This window comes from Mugil cephalus, chromosome 17 (assembly GCF_022458985.1).
Source record: "Mugil cephalus isolate CIBA_MC_2020 chromosome 17, CIBA_Mcephalus_1.1, whole genome shotgun sequence".
Classification (NCBI taxonomy): domain Eukaryota; kingdom Metazoa; phylum Chordata; class Actinopteri; order Mugiliformes; family Mugilidae; genus Mugil; species Mugil cephalus.
The window spans coordinates 21,278,610-21,295,829 of NC_061786.1; the positions used below are offsets into that span (position 1 = coordinate 21,278,610).

Sequence of the window (17,220 nt, forward strand, 5' to 3'; positions counted from 1 at the left end):
AATGCGAGGAATCCCAACCCCACGTATCCCTCCGTTTCCTCTCCCCCTCTGTCTCCGTGTCTAAAGAAAAAAAGGAAGATAGCGTCTCTGTGTGTGTGTGTGTCCTTGTATTGTTGCCAGGCAGATAGAGTCCTCCACATGGCTAACCTCTGACATCAGCGTTTCCTCGCCTCCCTGCGCTGCTGCTGCTGCCGCCGCCACCACCACCACCACCACCACCGCCACCGCCGCCACTTTCTCCCCAGCGACTCAAGGCAAGACTACCCTCCCAGATACGATTAGCACACTTAGACCACGCTCTCTCCACATCTCTTCCACCGTTAACCCCCCCCTCCTCTTTTTTTTTTCTCTCTTCCACACCCCTCCATTGTTGTATTTTTACCAAGGCACTGAGCTATTTGTGGGCTATTATGACAGCCGCATGTAAACACTCATCGCTCCCACTGGCGTCTGCCAAAGCCTGCTGAGTGGGCCCAGGTCACTACAACAATGGATCACTGTACACGGCTGGATTTGTTGGCTTTTATTACGTGGGATTGCAGGGGGCGTTCTTTCTAGCTCCGAGGCTAATGAGGTGATATGTTGCATGTTTTGTTGGGGATGGAAAGGAGGGTATCTCCTACTTAAACTGTCCCCGGGGTTTGACGGCTTCTGGCCGCGTCGATAACGGCGACTCTGTTGGCAGTTTATTGGGTGCACCTAGCGAAAAGCTAAAATCAAGTCTAATTAACAAGAATTGAAATTTATTTATTCTTGCAAGATCTTCCAGTGCAACAAACCACCTCGAGTGTCCGATTTCTTCTTTTCATGGCTGAAAACTAGTCTAACGCTACGTTATACATGCTAGAATGTAAGCCAATAAATTAGCCACAACATTATGACCACTGACCGGAGAAGTGAATAACTTTGACCAACCTGTGATAATTCGACGTTCTGCTGGAAAACTTTTAGACCTGGTGTTCATTCATGTGGATGTTACTTAGACATGTGGCACCGACGTAGACCAGACCATGTACCCCCACCCCACCCCAACCCACCCCCAGCAGGATGCAGTCTAACACAGACACACACACACACAAACAGTTTAGGAACAACTAAAAAAAAAAAAAGCATGAAGACCAGCACAACACCTCCAAATTCACTGGATCCCAAACTGATGAAGTATCTGTGGGATGATCCACAGAGGCCCCTCCCCTCAACCCATAGGACCCAAAGACCCCCGCTAACAACATCCTGTTACCAGACACCACAGGACACCCTCAGAAGTTCTCATTTCCATTCTCTGATAAATCCCAACTGTTTGTAGGCACAAGGGAGACGTATAGACAATATTAGGAAGGTAGTCATAATGTTATGCCTGATCGGTGTATGTTTCCCTCAATGCTTCCAAGACAGTTAACCATCGAAAAAAAAAAATCCTTAATTTCAATGATGAGCAACTGAAAACAGAAGACTTAACATATTTAGTTTATTGCACACAAACATAATTTTCAAAAATCCAGATTTGCTTCTCTTAAAAATTATAATGCACTCTCGATCTGTGAGTTATAGCTGAGCACAGGAGCTTAAGCACCGACCACTACCTGGATTAAACGACAGCTTTCAAAGTAATGCCATGAGTGAGTCTGCTCTCGTTTTTTATCGCTATGTACAGTAGCTAAAAAGTTTACACATTGACAGGGTTTTAAAATCACTTTTCATCCACTTTATTGTGCCGGCGTTAAAGTGTATTGAGGTGATGGAGTTAAAGGAAGGATGACGGATCACAGTTTGAATTGTTTGCAAATGTTTTTCAACACCAGTCCGATTTGCATTAGTCCGTATCGGCGTCTTCGTTTCGACGGCCTCTCGATTTTCACTCTTCTCTCTCCGGCTGCTTGACGTCGAAGGTCATGAGGACGGTCATGTCGCTGGATTGCTCCAAGGAGGCGGCCAGTTTCAGCTGCTCCACGCCGGTTCCGGTGTGCACCTCGCCTTCCCACACCCTGCTCTTGTTCAGTTTCAGATCAGTTCGCGTCTCTCCCACCACGCTCACCCTCTGGGCCCCGGGCACCCGCACTCTGAAGCGCACCCAGGAGAGGGCCTCCAGTTGGCCCACGCGAGGCTCAAAGAGCACGCAGCCTTTCCTCCAGGCTGAATAGACGCAGGGGAACGGAGGCCCCGGCTGATCGCAGCTGTTCCTCAGAACAAAGTCACACATGGGACTGAAATCTCCACCGGGGGCGATCCTGGCGTAGAGACCCAGCCGATACACCCCGGCGTCGGGCAGGGTGATGCTCACTGTCACCTTGGTGTCGGTGTACGTGCAGAACAGGTAGCGCGAGAGCGGAAAAGCTGGTGTTTTGTGCTCTTCTCTGCTGAGCACACTGTGGAGCTCCAGATCCCTCTGGTTGTGGAAGGTGATGTTGCACTTGCCTTGCTGGGTGCTCACCACTGCGGCCGTGTGGCTGAATTTGGTCAACCCGGCCTCGGATGTCCGAGTACCCGGCCCGCACGCTGAGCCCACGGTTGGGGGGAACAACTCATCCGGACCCACCACCTTCCCTTTGCAGTGCAGCAGGAAGTTCGCGGCGTTCTGGAACTTGACGTCTGTTTTCTCGTAGTCCCGCACGAACACCGACAGCCGGTAGAAGCCGTGCATGGGACACAGGACGTGGCAGGTCAGGACGTCCGGCTGAATCTGGGTAACCAGGCAGCGCTTGGCTACAGCCGCATCCATGTCTGGATGGACCAGTTCACAGAGCACCATCAGAGGCCTGGAGGTTTTCAGGAACAAGTCAAAGACGCCTTCTTTCACTTCAGCGACCTCGCTGCCCTGACTGCTGCCTGCAACTCCCAGCGATCCCGCAACAGGCTGAAGCCCCCAAGACAGGAAGGGGTTGTCTGGGATCTCCTCCAGGGCCCTGGGGGTTGGACACTCAACGGTGAAGGAGCACACCCAGACCAGAGGTGTGGTAGCAGCTTCAGGTCTGGCAAACACCTTCACGTCGTACGTTCCTCTTGCAGGAGGCAGCAGCTGCAGCTTCATGCTCCGATGGGAAACTGTCAGGAGGCCGAAGGAAGAGCTGCTGGATTCCTTTTGCTCTGAGGCGCCACTGTGGAGGAGGTCCTGGTGATGCGTGATCTCATAGGTAAAAGTCGTTGGCCTGGAGAAGCCGAGGGACGCGTTTGCCTCGCCGTCATCTGAGTAGCAAAGGAAATTTAAGTTAAAGCTTGGTCTTGGAGAAAAACTAAATGTCATGCAAAAACAAAAAAAAATGATGTTGAACCTGTGACAATATGAAACTGGTGAGGCTGAATCAGACTGAGCCCCAGGGTGAAGAAGGCTGACGTCTTGAAGACCCTCCTCTCAAACTCCTCCAGGGAGATGGGGGCGTCCAGGAGCTGCCACTTCTCCTCATCGGGGAAGTGCGAATCGATGAACTCTTCGGGGTCCGTCAGGAAATAGAAATCGTCCAACCTTGGAGGCAACGGATGGAGACGGCAGACGGATGACGATTGCTCTAAAATAAATGAACCCTGAATAATAAATTTCTTGTGATGATTTCATACCTTTTGACAAAGCTTTCATGTCCCATGTCCACTCGCCCTGCTCCCCAACAAGCGTCCAGTAGGAACCACTGTCGCCCCAGAAGCACAGCATTCCACAGGTGATCGGATTTCACGTGCTTGAGACTCTGGCCCTGACGGTACCCGATGCCCTTACTGTGGCCTGGCACTTCCTGGCACTCGATGCCCACCTCTCTGTAAACACAAACCCAAACAGAACGCTGTGTTTTGATTCATATCGCATGTCATCGGACTCCAGAACAAGGTTGTATGTGCTGGAGCTGGAGCTGTTAAATACAGTGCAAATTCAAAAATAATGCGAGCATCTTTTAGCCTTGTTGAGCAGGCCAGCAGCTGTTGAATGTGTCTCAAAGCATTTCAAGGTCTTGTTGTGGTCTTGTGTAGAGGAGGTTACCTGCACATCTCCATACAAAGGTTGGAGTAGCCGCAGCAAACTCCCCGACCGGCGGCTATCACCTCCTCTGTGGAGCTCAGCTTCTCAGAGCGGCCGAGGTAACCGCTCACGTCGTACTCTACAGAAGGAATAAACGGAACAGTCTTTAACTTCGCAGCGAACCCTATGTGATGCAGAATGTGCGCAGAGTCTGTCTGGATAAACCCACCGATGTTGTGGCACAGCCAGAGCCAGACGGCGCGAAGTTTCTCCAGCTCATTCCTGGCTCCCTGCGTGATGCTTTGTACTATCGTCTTCACGTCGTACACTCGCTTTTCCTTCAACTACGCGCAAAGATCACATAATCAATCAATCTTTCACTTTTAGCAAGATTTTCAAGTTAAAAGTTGCCACAATCACTTTTTCCATTCTGTCACAGCTTCTTGCCTGAGGGATGTTTGTCATGGTTTTATTGCAGTGGATGTAATTATTCCTTCTCGTGTTTGGATGAGATAACCCAACGACTGCCTATGAACTGGTGAGTGTTTTTAGTTTGGCATGTGGACCACTGGCTGCAGAGGCTAAAGGAATGAGAACTGAATGGTAAGTAGATCTGTATTTCAGCTGGCCCCTGTTATCACTTCCTAAGTAATTTTACTCTGGAATGTGGTGCACAGGTGCGCTCACCTCCGCCCCAGCCCTGATGACATGCGAGTCCACCCTGTGGAAGACCTCTGAGTTGGCGAAGAGGTCCTTTCGCCGCTTCCTCTTCCCCACCACAGCGGCGCACGGCGTCACCCTCTTCCCCGATTGTTTCTGCTGCAGCTGTCTTTGTTCATCCGCCTCTTTCCTCACTGCGCTCTTCTTCACTGCCGTGATGGTCCGAGCCGCACTCTCGGAGGACAGCTGCCTCTTTGTCGCGGGACGTTGATCCTCGCTCTCCACGCTGAGTTTCTCGAACACGGTTCGCCTGGAGACCACGGCGCTCTGCGAGGCCTCGGCGCGCACCAGGACCTGTGCAGCCGCCACCCCAGGAGGACGCTCCGGACTCTCCTGAGCCTGCTGCTTCTCGTTATGCACCAGAGCACCTATAACGGCAGCGGGGCTCGGTGCGATTAAGGTCGGGTTCTTTTTAAGCTCCTGAAACTCTGAGGCTTTCACCTGATTGCATCCTTTCTGAGGGACCTCATCTTGCTGAGAAAGGCGCGCAGCAGAGGCGAACGGGAAGGAGAACTTCTGGATCGCGACTTCCGCTGACATTATACTGGATGCATGGCGTTCTAACAAGAGGGAAGACAGATTTAAAAGAGTTTTTTGTTGAGGTACTTGTAGCTGTTTCGTGTCTGCAGGTGAACCTTTGGATTCTTGTTCTACCTAAAAGAAGACACATGTCTGCAAAGGGAACCCCTCTGTTCTACATGCTGCAAAGTGGAAAGAACCCAAAGTTTTTTTTTTTCTTTCTATACAGCACATTCAATGTAAGACAGTGACAAATTGGCAATTATACCATGTCTATTCATAACCATAAATGAACGCAAAGGTTGGAATCATTAGTCACAGTCACGGCCGACAGCACTTGGAAATTCAGAGCCTTCGCCATGAATGGTCATATTCATCATGTCTTAAAAATAAGCGACCCATTAATCTGTTGCAAAACGACTTATTTCTGTCAAAGGGACAGCGGGTTGGCACGGTAACCGTCCGTCAACCCCGATGACCCGGTGCTGGCAAAGCGTCCGTCCACCTCAAGTGTCCCTCGGGCAGCTAACCCCGACCCCCTGCCCTTCCTGGAGAGCAACGAAGGACCCAAACCATATCGACAGGTGTCACCGCTCAGGTTGGAGTGAATCCACTCCCACATTGTCCAGTTCCTCCAAAAAAAATATACTAATACTCTTAAAGATGCTGATTTATGTCTGATTTACAAAGCAACGATAAAGAGCGGCAAACCCACTGTTGGTAGCTGGTACAGGTTTAAGGCTTCAACTCACCCTGAGGCGATTTAAAATGTCTGCTGGATGTCGGCTGGAGTGTCGACAGGGATGTTTCCACTGTGTGTTCTCAGTGGTCCCCAGTTGCAGGGGGAGGTTTATATACCCTCCCAGTGGCCTGCCAGGACAGGCCCCAGAATAACAGGCCTAAAAATACTACAAAGCAGTTAAGACCGACCAATAGAGTAAGCCCCGACTGAGGAGTGTGACGTCTGTCGGTGTGTGTTTGTGTGTTTGTGTGGCTTACAGATGTATGTTGGGATGCGTGCACGCTACGGCATATCTGCAGCGTGCACGCAGCGCAGTGTGAACCAGTGAACGCGTCGAGTCGTGCGGGTTATCGCGTGTTTGCGTGAACTGTGACTTGCCGTTGTGTGACGTGCGAGTGGGCAGGTGCGACGAAGAGGTCGGATCCAGTGGACGAACGCTGGACGAAGAAAAGCGGCAGAAGCCTTTGTGTCGGTCGGTCTTTGAAATCGGAGACAACTTCTCCTTCTGCCACGCACTCGTTATTCCTTCTCGCTTGTATTTTGCAGAACACCAGTCTGGATGATGCACCGATCAACTCTTGTAACAGCCGGTAAACAACCATGAGCATCAATAACTGACAACCGATCAGCCAGAAGATTAAAACCACTCACAGGAGAAGTGAATTTAAACATTTATGTCAATGTTACTCAGACATTTAGCCTAGACCAGACCAGACCCCTCCCCTCAACCCATAGGACCCAAAGCCTCACCACCCCCCAACTAACAACATCCCATTGCCAGACACCACAGGACACCCTCAGGAGACCTTCACGATATTAGGAAGGTGGTCATAATGTTCCGCCTGTTCGTTAATCTACCCTGTCTACCCTCAGGACCAGCCATGATTTAATATTTAATGCACAGATATCAGTGCTCTCAAAATATGAGTGAAAATAAACCGCTTTTTAAAGAAAGAAAAGAGGATTTAATTTAAAATTGACAGGAACTTTGTGAGATTCATCATTCAGGGATTCATTAACGAGACGCGTCTCAGTCCAGTCCAGGTATTTAGATGCAAACGGGGCCTCTGCAGGAGAAGAAACTCTAGATGTGCCTCAATCAAAGCCAAGAGTCTGATGTATCATCTCCCAGATCCATCATGGAGGCTTTGAACCTGTTCTGCTCCTTCCAAGCATGTCTTCAGGCTGTTTATTTTTTTATTTATTTATTTATTTGTTTTTTTTTTATACTGAGGAAGCTGAGAGAGCATCGAGGTTTTCTCACCTTTTACCTTCAGCTCAACGCTCTGTCATCTTCACTGCATTTATCTGTGCACATAAATACTTCAGAAAGGAAAACAGCCCCCGAACGCAGCATTCTGTCTCTAAGACGCAGGGAGAGACTTGTTGGGCGATCACTTTAAGGTACGACCCGGCTCGCGCAAGTGTTACATAACGCTGCCATATGTCGGTGTTGACGTGTGGGCACGGCGGAGGGACGGACACCTCTGCCGGTGGCGGATCCCGAGCCAGATGACTGTGAAACCGCAGAGTAATAATGCCATCTGGAGCAGCTGTCAGCCAAGGAATCTCTTTCTGGCTTATTAGAGGGAGCGGAGGGGGGTTTTCTCTCCAGCCTCAAAGCGAGGCGAGACGCTCGGAGGGGGAGATGTGAAGTATTGATGTGGCAGGGAAATAAAAGAGGAAACCAGTGCAGGCTGAGAGGGAGGGATGGTAAATCTGCATCCAAAGGGGACAGGGAGGGAATACGGGTTTGGTTTCCCCTCTAATTATGACATGCATTTGAAGAAAAAATATGTCTAAAAGTGAAAGTGTAGAGGCTGAAATTGGAAGCTGATGCTCAGCCCTCCCGGTTCCTCTTAATTGTTGCAGCAGCTGCAGCAGCAGCAGAAGAAGAAGAAGAAGAAGAAGTGGAAATGTGCTGCAGTTTTTTTTTCTTTTGGAAGATGAAGAACAGGAGAGCATTGCACCCTGCTGGAGACAAAGACAGGATGAGTTCCTCTGAGTCTCACGTGGACAAGGGTTCTGTGCTCGGTGCTATTTTTAGACGATAAAAAGGGCTCGTTATTGTGCTGATGCTGCAGCCGGAGCAACAATCCGAGTCCATTAATACGACGAGATCTCTCGCTTGAGCTTCGTGTTTTTGCAGCAGGAGGTGTCGGGACGCAGAGCGGTGATCAGAGACTCAAATAAAACCCTGATCAGACACGACCTCTGCTGCCTTCGTCAACGCGTCGTAACAAGGTTCATAAAGCACCATCTACCTGAGGGTGATATGATTAAACCTCCGACTCTCCTCTCTAACACGCTCTTCTTGTGCCTTTTGAACATCTGGTGAACGGAGAATAAAATCTGGACAGCTGGTGTCAGGTTTTTTTTTTAATTTTTTTTTTTTATAACAGAGGCTTGAGACAGGCCGGTTCCATGGAAAGTTTTTTTTTGTTTATTTCCTCCCAGCGGGACGCCACACAATTTCACAAGCTCCACCAGTTACAACAGGACTGGTCTATGTAGGGGGGACGTCTTCTAATTAAACACACAACAGCCCCATCTAACACAATACACCAGCAATAATTATGTACACATAAATACATGCACTCATCAATAACTAAATACTTAAATCAGCTCTAATTATAATGTTTTGCTCCCTTGTCTTGTGGAAATGGTTTAACCCTGGAGTTTAAAAGCAGGTGATCGATGATACCAAACACTTTTAATGACTGATGCTCAATGAAAATGAATGAATTTAAACATAAGAACCACAATACGTTTAATTTATCAAAGAAAATACCAAACTATACGGATGGTCGGTCTCCCTCTGTTTTCCTTTGTATGTGAACTGTCACTATTATATTTAACCCAATAAAACAAATCAATATGTGTGTAAATATTCCTGGTGAAAAAATATGGGACCTATAAACTTTGTTATACATTTTGATTTCGACCATTTATAGTCTGTTTCAAAAAAACAAACTTCTAAAATGAAAAGCAGCTGCTTTCGGTGTTGGTGCATTAAAGCAGCTCTGAATTAATATTCGTTGTTAAATAACAGATGTTATATTAACCTGCACGTGGGAAGGGTTCGGCACCACACTGAGATGTTAATACATATTTCTAGCTTTAATTAAGCTCATAATGACTGTTTTTTTGGGGGGGATGGTTTTGCACCTCTAAGCAACGCGTTGGAATTTACAAGTACAGCGAAGATTTAACTCAGGTGTTTCCAGCTGAAGGACGAGATCTCAGAAACCACCTGAAAGAAGTCACAGCCTGAGAAACGGGACAAGAGTGCACAGTAAAAGCATACACTATACTAAAATATCCTTATTTATTCTGACTTCCCAGCAATTTGTTGTTTTGTTGTGCTATTTTACCTCTAATCAAGTAAAGGAAGGATCAAAACTCGGTAAATTGATGTAATCTCAGTTTTTTTCCTCAGTATTTGAATTCTTTTTAATATGTAAACAGCATTTCTCTGACTTTGTACATGTTTATTGCAGTAAGCAGCAAAAACCTTGATTTAAATACTTGAATAAAACTTTATTTATTCTTCTTTGCATTTATTTAGGCAGTGCTTATTAAAGTTTCACAGTTTTTTCAACAACGAACTATTTTTATTTTGTAAACCCCAACATGTCTAGCTTATCTTTTCCATACAAAATGGACTTACTTGTTTTGTTAATAGCAAAAAACTTTATTTATAAATTTATTTATAATGTATTTGTTTAGGACCTCAGCTCAGCTTTTTTAGTAGAGGAAGTATATATATGTATTTTTTTTCAATCCTGATTTTATTTTAAATATAGGTACAATAAAGACAATTGTATGTAAGTTTACACCATAAGAAAATTTGTCTTTTTTTATTATAGTACTTAATAATAATAATAATAATAATAATAATAATAATAATAATACTGACTTAATCGGTCAGTAAATTTCCGTGAGGTACAAAAACGCATCATCATTTCCCAGCAACTAGTTGCAGTTGCTGGGAAATTTACCACTTTTATAGATGTAGCGACAGGACAAAGTTAAAAGTGAACTCGTTTCCTGGTGTTTAAGGGGGTAAAAAAAAAAAAAAAAAAGAAAAGAATAAAACTGAGTCGACGTTTTTTCACATTTTTGCAACATTATGAGAAACTTTATGAGAAATTGTGGAAAAGACGACGGGAAGGTGAGAGCAGCAGCGCCAGTTGCCAGATTTACTGAAGGTAAGATGCTTCTCGTCTTTTCTCCGCTTTACATCATACATCTGCCACCGTCAACTAGTTTGTCACTTATCGAGGCAGCTGAGTTTTTTATTTTTTTTTTATATACTGGATGTAGAGTTTATCTCCACCTTGTGTGATGGAGAAGAGATGCTCGGATGGAGACAGATGGGGAGAGACACGGAGACTGAACTAGAGGAGGGGCAGTTTCCTAAAGAGGAAAACTGAGCGGAGACGTTTCTCTGAGATGTTTTAAAGTGACGGCAATTTGTAGGAATGCACCAAATGGAAAGTCTGCGCAGAATTAGGGGGACAGGGAAGGGGACGGTTGGTGCAGGACTTTTGTAAAATCTGGAAGATAAAGAGTGAAGCCAAAACCAGTAGAGCTCCCCCTGGTGGCTGGTCACATGCGTTTTTATTATGTAATTTAAACATCACTAAAACGTGGTGATTTTGTAAACAAATATGTGTGATGTTCATGAAATAAAAATAAAATTATGGTTGAAAAGTTTCACATTTTCGCCACTAACGGACATTAACGCAGGCGCCGCTAGAGATGCAATGCATGCTGGGATATCCACCACCCGTTAAATCACGCTAGTCATCGTATGGACACTACTTTTTGCAATGCTTTATGGGAAATTTGAGTCCCTCTATGTCCCCTTAAAGCCATTTTTGTAGTCCTCCGAAACCATAGTGATAAAATTCATTACCTTCACACAGGACACTCAAAAATTCCCATAAAGCATTGCGTCTCGCGGCGCCGCCATTAGTGGCCGAGACATGAAACTTTTGTTTAAACATAATTTTATTTGTTATTTCATGAACATCACACATACATATGATACGTATTGAGACTGAGCTCACTATATATATAAACTTAGGGCGTAGGGGTGATTTCGGACACCACTACAAAATGTCGTAGGGCCCTATATGGGGGTTTGGGGGCGATTTCGGACTAAAACGCAATACTTTTTTTATTCCAAGAGTGGTTAATATAATGTTGATGCGTGTCCATTCTGTGTCCATTTTCGTTTTAATTATGCTGTTGAAGCGGGACGTGCCATAATGGCGACTATCAGTTGCCATGACAACCGCCCCGTAAAGTGGTCCCGCGGGACGGTTAGAGTTTTAAAAATAATTTATAAAAATTTGTGCACTGTGTAGTACAATATTTTCATGTCACTGGTGGAGGTAGATCACATGTAGAATGTAGAATTAATTAAACAAAAATGGGAGTGAAGGCGGGTCGTCGTCACTCTAGGACCGTACTGCGCAGACTCGGAACTACAAAGCCGCAAGATGGCGCCGCCCGTATAACCGGGAAAAGGTTGTTAGTTTGACCAATGCAAGTAAGTGGAGACAAACACATTGGCCATATTTACACTCAGTGAATGGCAATGCCTGTGATAGATAATATGAACACACACGTGTATATTTGTGTATGTTTATATATATATATATGTATATGTATATACACAATAAGGAATAAGGATCATCAGGAGTTCAGAGTGATGCAGCAGGGTTAGGTCGGAGGAGGCAGTGTTCGTCATTTTGTGGATCTGAGAGGCTGCCAGGAGAAAGCTGGCCTGTCACCAGATCCCTTCCAAAACAGTCCCCCAGGCCCTGAGGAGGGAGCCTGTTTATCAGGGAGCTGTCAGTCTAGATGTTGTAGTTGGAAGATCGTGGCCTAGCCCCACTCCCTCCCCCCTTTCAAAGAGTTCTCTTATACAACTCCATAATAGAGCTAAGCTCTGGTATTTGATTGATTTTTTTTTTTTGGTGCACTTGACGATAAATCCACACGCATGTCTCTAAAAACTGCGGGTCTTCCAGCCAGGACGCGCTGCGTTGTGTGAGGAGATACGTGATCCGCTGTAGACGCACGGAGCAAAATGTTGAACACGCGAGCCGAGCAAAAACCGCCAGCGGTGCCAAAACACATGTAAACAAGCAGCTTTGCGTCAAACAAACAGAGAAATGTGGCGTCTCAGAATGTCTGCGATGCAGGCAAATGGCTCTTATGGTACTCTAAGCGTCGTGGAAGTGTATGGAAAGATGTCAGATAAACCAGCAACATTTTCTGCAATCTGGTGAAAGTGCAGCAAAGAAAGAAGAAGGATTTACTGAAATATGATGCATAAATGTAGCTGTGTTCAAAATCTGTCAAGCTATGGAGCTATACATCATGCACAACTTCTCCAACCTGAAAACTGTTCTGATCTGTGATTTCAACTCAGCTGTAACCACGAATGGATAAAATAAAATGATCTGAACACTAGTAACGATAGAAATCTGTCTGCAGGTTTGTTCGTCTTTTATAAAACGTCTTAGAGCATGTTCCTTTCCAGATCACCTGATGTTTACCCCATGTTGGGCAAACATGCACAGAAATAATGGATTTATCCCGACCCGGAGAGGAACCAGCAGATCATTTGTTTACACAATTACTCTGAGCTTTTCCTTTCGGATGGATTATCAAAGGTTTACACGGCCCCGACTAAATCAGATTATTTCCCATCGCGCCGATCTGTTGTGATTGGGCTGTTATTCTGATTATTAGAGGAGTGCATGTGGACATCTGGCTGTAACCGAACTCTCCGTGTTATTTAACCGTGTTTCTCCAAGGTTAAAGGTCAGAAAGGGGTGGATTTAATTCAACCATATATAACCAGCACACAGTGAGATGAGACTGGTCAATGTATAACTGAGGGACGTTTGAAGTCCATAGGATTTATCTTGCATACGTTTTTATTAAAAGTAAGAAAAGTAATGTTTTTTCTGTTCATTATGATCATATCTTGACAAAATCCATAATTATTTATTATGGAAACAATCTCTTCTTAGTAAAAAATGACCAGATATCACTAAATAACCAAGTTATACGTTGAGATAATCATGACAGATATTTGTTTTTGACAACATATCAAATTCTATAAATTTATTTAATTGTATGTATAATATTTAGAAAAATCTTTCCGTAAAAATGCCATGTGGTGACTGGTTATTATTTTAGGCCTGAAAACAGACAAAATGTGATTAACTGTGTTACCTGTCGAACGCATTGACCCATTTCTGAACTTATGCAGAACTTTGCAAAAACAAATGTTGTCCCGGCACGTTGTTGTTGTTCTTGTTGTTTGTGTCAAGTATCATCGAATGCAATGACGATATCACATTAACATGATATGCAGAATGGAGGGCAACAAGAATAAAGGCTGCAGTAGGGCAGACATAGACAAATACGTTGCGTATATGTGTGGCATAGATATTTTTGGCTCTAACAGAACCCCATATAAACTTCAGAGTAAAGTTTTCTTTACTGTATTCCTGCAGTAGGTTGATTTTTTTATCGTTTCTACTTAGTTTTTACGTCACAGAATGAAAGTGAGATGCTTGTAGTTGGAATAATTCACAGAAAAACATACCACTAGTCTTTTGAACAGTCCTACGCCTTCTATTGTAATTTTATTTAGTCATCAGGAGCTCTGGACGTCGAAGTTCAGAGCCAAAAACATATATATATATATGTATGTTCTCCCTTTAACCTTGAATTTCCCCCCAAACAAGCACTTTTCTCCGCATCCTCCGGCGCGTATTGTGTAACCAGGATTACCACTCCTCCTTTATGTGCCATTTGGCTGGCACTTTTCATCCCGCGCTCCTCGCGGACCTGAGAGTGAATACGTGTTCTGTTTCCGGTGGGATTCCAGCCTCTATCCCAGGCGCTGTTAACGCCGTGCTCTACATGTCGACCGGCCCAGGAGGATACACCCGTGACCCTGTTAGCGCCGCGCTAGTCACAGGAAGAAAAAAAAGTGCAGGGTTCAAAGCGTATGTGAGTTTTCTGCTAGAATACGTTTAGATATGTGTTCTCTACATTTCCTTTAGCTCCTGACACGAGGAATATTACTTAGATGATTGAAAACAAACAGTTTAGGTTTGATGATATTATTGTCTTCATATACACCGATCAGCCATAACATTATGACCTAAGAGCCTTTTAAGGGCGTCCTTTGGACCCTTTTGGTTGCCACATCTCTGTGGATCGTCCCTCAGATACCTGATCACTTTGAGATCTAGTGAATTTAGAAGCCAGGTCGACACCTTGGTCTGTTCTTTGTTTTTTTCTGAGTTGTTCCTTTTTGTGTCTGTGTCAGGCTGCATCCTACTGCAGACTTTCCCATCCAGAGTCAGTACTACAGTGACCAGCCGGGGTCTAATTTGCATCGTGCTTATGTTGTTTTTCATATTGCTCCTGAAAGCACATCACTTACATTTTGAATCCAGCGTCATGTGACCATTAGAGGAACTACAGCTTCTGGTGTTTGATTCACGTTTCAGCCTCGAGGTCTGGATGTTTTTGCATTTGCAGCAGAAGACTCTCATACTGTACGTAGCGTCCAGAGCATTTTTAGGCTAGCCATGTCCCAATATGGAAACCTATCTGCTATCAAGGGATGAATTAGCCGTCTGGGCCAAAAGCCAATTCTTCAGGGTTTTCCGGTGTAGCCTGTGAATATCAGGATAACAGATAAGACTTCCTGAAAATGGCGTTCGGAGACGACGTCGAAAAACTACAATGGCTTTGTTTTTTCGGTAGTTGCATGAGACGAAAATGCGTCATGCTAGCTCGCTTAGCGACAGCACGATGAAAAGGTTTCAGCCTCTTTTGCTTTGACAGCAGACTTGTTTAGTTAGGACAAAGTTCCTGGATTGTGTCTTTGCAGGTGTGAAACGTAACGCAGGCGCGAATACCACCATGAAAGCTACGACTCTAGGACGAATAAATGCTTTTATTCTCTTTGGGAAAATAGTTTAGTTCTCAGTGATGCACAGAAAATTACATTTTGCCTCATACTTCTTTGCAGATATCATTACCTTTTCTGCTCTTATAGGCAACGAATGCTTTATGGCACCTTTTTATCTGCAGCATTTACATCTAGTGTCTCTTTCCACCCGAATGGCTGAGAACATTCACTGACATATTTAGTTTTAGGTGTTATTTCACTAAGGAAACCTCATTCCTCATTAGGTTTAAGAGAGTCTTAGTTATATCATGTGCTGTGAACACATGTAATAAGTATTTAATCGTCCAAAAATCTCCAGTTGGATATTAATTAGCATCCGAGTCAACGCCTTAAATATGTTCTTAATCGTTTCCCGTGATTGATCTCGTGTACCTGAACTCACCTTCTCCCAGATAATGGTGTTGACGGTGTGTTCATGAACGCGTGGGACTTAAAGTTAACGCTGTTAATTGTTTGTTAAGTGTCATTCATTAACCGCTGCTGGTGAAGCCATTAATCAATTAGCGGCGTCCTGCTCCCCGAGCTGCCTTCAGGAGCCTTTTATTTGCCCAGTTAAATAGATAAATCAGCCAGTCCTGCCCTGATTAGAACTTCGTAGTTACACACTCACCTAATGAAGGGAGAGCGCGACGACGTGATCTGGTGTAAACTGCAACTGTGAGAAAAAGCTGGAGGTGCTACAAGCAGATGTTCATTTGTTTTTTTATTCACTGAATAATAAAATACTGAAATATTAAAAGAAACATTACTGCCTGAACGCCACGATGTTTCTTAAGCGTATTTATCATGTCAATGTTCCAGAAAATAATTCGGAATCTGTTTGAAATGCAGCAACTTTGAAAAATGAATCACAGAGTGGAGGTATTTTCTTTTAGCGAGAGGCTTTTAGAAATCTGATTTTAGGAATTAGAACAGTTTCTTCTTTCTTTAAGATTAAAGTAATTCATCTAATATTTGAATGTCTGTACTTAAATTTCCAAAATGTAAATAAAAAACATTGCAACTTTCCTGTTTCTGTAAAAATTTAAATTTGTTCATACGTGGGAAGTTTTTAACGTGACATTTAGTAAAATAAAAGACAGTACAATAATATCCAGTCTGATTCTGATCACATTAAATCCAATGATCGACTCCTTTACTGATTCTTGAATTTGTCTTCTATTCTTATTACTAGATCTTTTGAGAAAATATGTATGATGTAAAACCTGAAAATACGTAAATGCTAAGTTTTTCGTAGAAAGGTCAAAACTCCAGCAGCAGCTGGAGAATCTGGAGCAACTTTATTAGACCGACGTGTTTCAGCTCGTGGCCTTCACCAGGATCACTTTTTTTTTTGGTTATATTCAGGTTAAAACATGAAACATTTATTAAATTTCACTGAAATAAGTTGGAATATCTTTCGCTGTGTTTCAGCAGCATTTAAATCTTCTGAGTCTATGTTACTGCTACTGAATTTAGTCGAATAAGTCGATCATATAATGATTTTAGCAGCATTTCATAGCGCTCACTCTAAAGTTCAGACTCTGCGAAGCTCATATGGATATTATTTGCTATTTTCTGACATTCTGTAACTGAATAAATATAGTTTTTTTGCAGAATAATCAATGAATAGAACCACTACTTGCAGCTCTAGATTGTGTGCAACTTGTATATTTTTAGTGTTTTTGCAAAAGTTAGGTCACAAATGTGTTTCATTAAAAACCCTCCTGTGTAGAGTGTAGAGTGTTTTAAAAGGCTTTTATTCTTAATACGTAACCGTTTAATTGTTGTTTTTTTACTATCGGTTAAGATACTGGGACACTTGCAGATCACTTGAGCTCGTAGTCAGGGTGTTAGTGTGTCACACAATGCGTGCATTTGGTTTGCCTTTGTGTGCAGATTCATGACAGACACATTTTGTTATTCTCCTCGGGCGAGCGGCACAGGGCCAGCATCTGAACATGGACAATGTAAGGCAGGAGCCGGTGAGGAGGAGAGGAAATCCCACCCAGTGTTTGTCCACTAACTGTGTCTTTGCTGTCTTCCTGCTCACAGCAGCAACACAACAAGGTGCCCTTTGCAGTTTATTGCAGCCTTTTTTTTTTTAATGCGCTCTGTAGGTGCATAGAATTTTAAAGCCCGCTGCAGCGATTGGACGGGACACACGCAAAAGAAACGGCTTCTGTTTCAAAATGAGAAAGTTTAATCTATTTTAATAACAGTGACATGCACTCTTGGTGGAAAAAAAAAAAAAAAAATATTAATAGCACAAAGTAGGAGGATGATAAAATGATCCTG

The 17,220-nt window shown here is 44.1% G+C and overlaps 2 protein-coding genes across 2 annotated transcripts in view; one reads left to right on the forward strand and one right to left on the reverse strand.

The window, feature by feature from the left end:
• Window positions 1-1,451: 1,451 nt before the first annotated feature.
• Window positions 1,452-6,028, reverse strand: ky (kyphoscoliosis peptidase). The gene is made up of 7 exons (XM_047612059.1): window positions 5,935-6,028; window positions 4,631-5,223; window positions 4,173-4,287; window positions 3,965-4,082; window positions 3,553-3,744; window positions 3,270-3,460; window positions 1,452-3,183 (listed from the first exon to the last, which is right to left on the reverse strand). Exons 2-7 carry the CDS (start codon window positions 5,201-5,203, stop codon window positions 1,856-1,858), a joined length of 2,517 nt encoding a protein of 838 aa, XP_047468015.1. The 5' UTR covers window positions 5,204-5,223; window positions 5,935-6,028; the 3' UTR covers window positions 1,452-1,855.
• A 3,975-nt stretch (window positions 6,029-10,003) lies between these two features.
• The window catches only part of slc4a11 (solute carrier family 4 member 11), a 109,579-nt gene continuing 102,362 nt past the window's right edge, over window positions 10,004-17,220 (forward strand). The window contains exon 1 of the mRNA XM_047610449.1: window positions 10,004-10,135. Coding sequence (XP_047466405.1) covers window positions 10,057-10,135 — 79 coding nt within the window. The 5' untranslated portion in view covers window positions 10,004-10,056. The remainder of the gene's footprint in view (window positions 10,136-17,220) is intronic.

Excerpts from the sequence above, each read along its gene's own strand:
- ky (XM_047612059.1), bottom strand. The coding sequence starts at position 5,203 with ATGTCAGCGGAAGTCGCGATCCAGAAGTTCTCCTTCCCGTTCGCCTCT. Across the intron at positions 4,288-4,630 it reads TCATCAGGGCTGGGGCGGAG|TTGAAGGAAAAGCGAGTGTA; the intron begins GTGAGCGCACCT and ends CTTTGCGCGTAG. Across the intron at positions 3,461-3,552 it reads CATGAAAGCTTTGTCAAAAG|GTTGGACGATTTCTATTTCC; the intron begins GTATGAAATCAT and ends GTTGCCTCCAAG.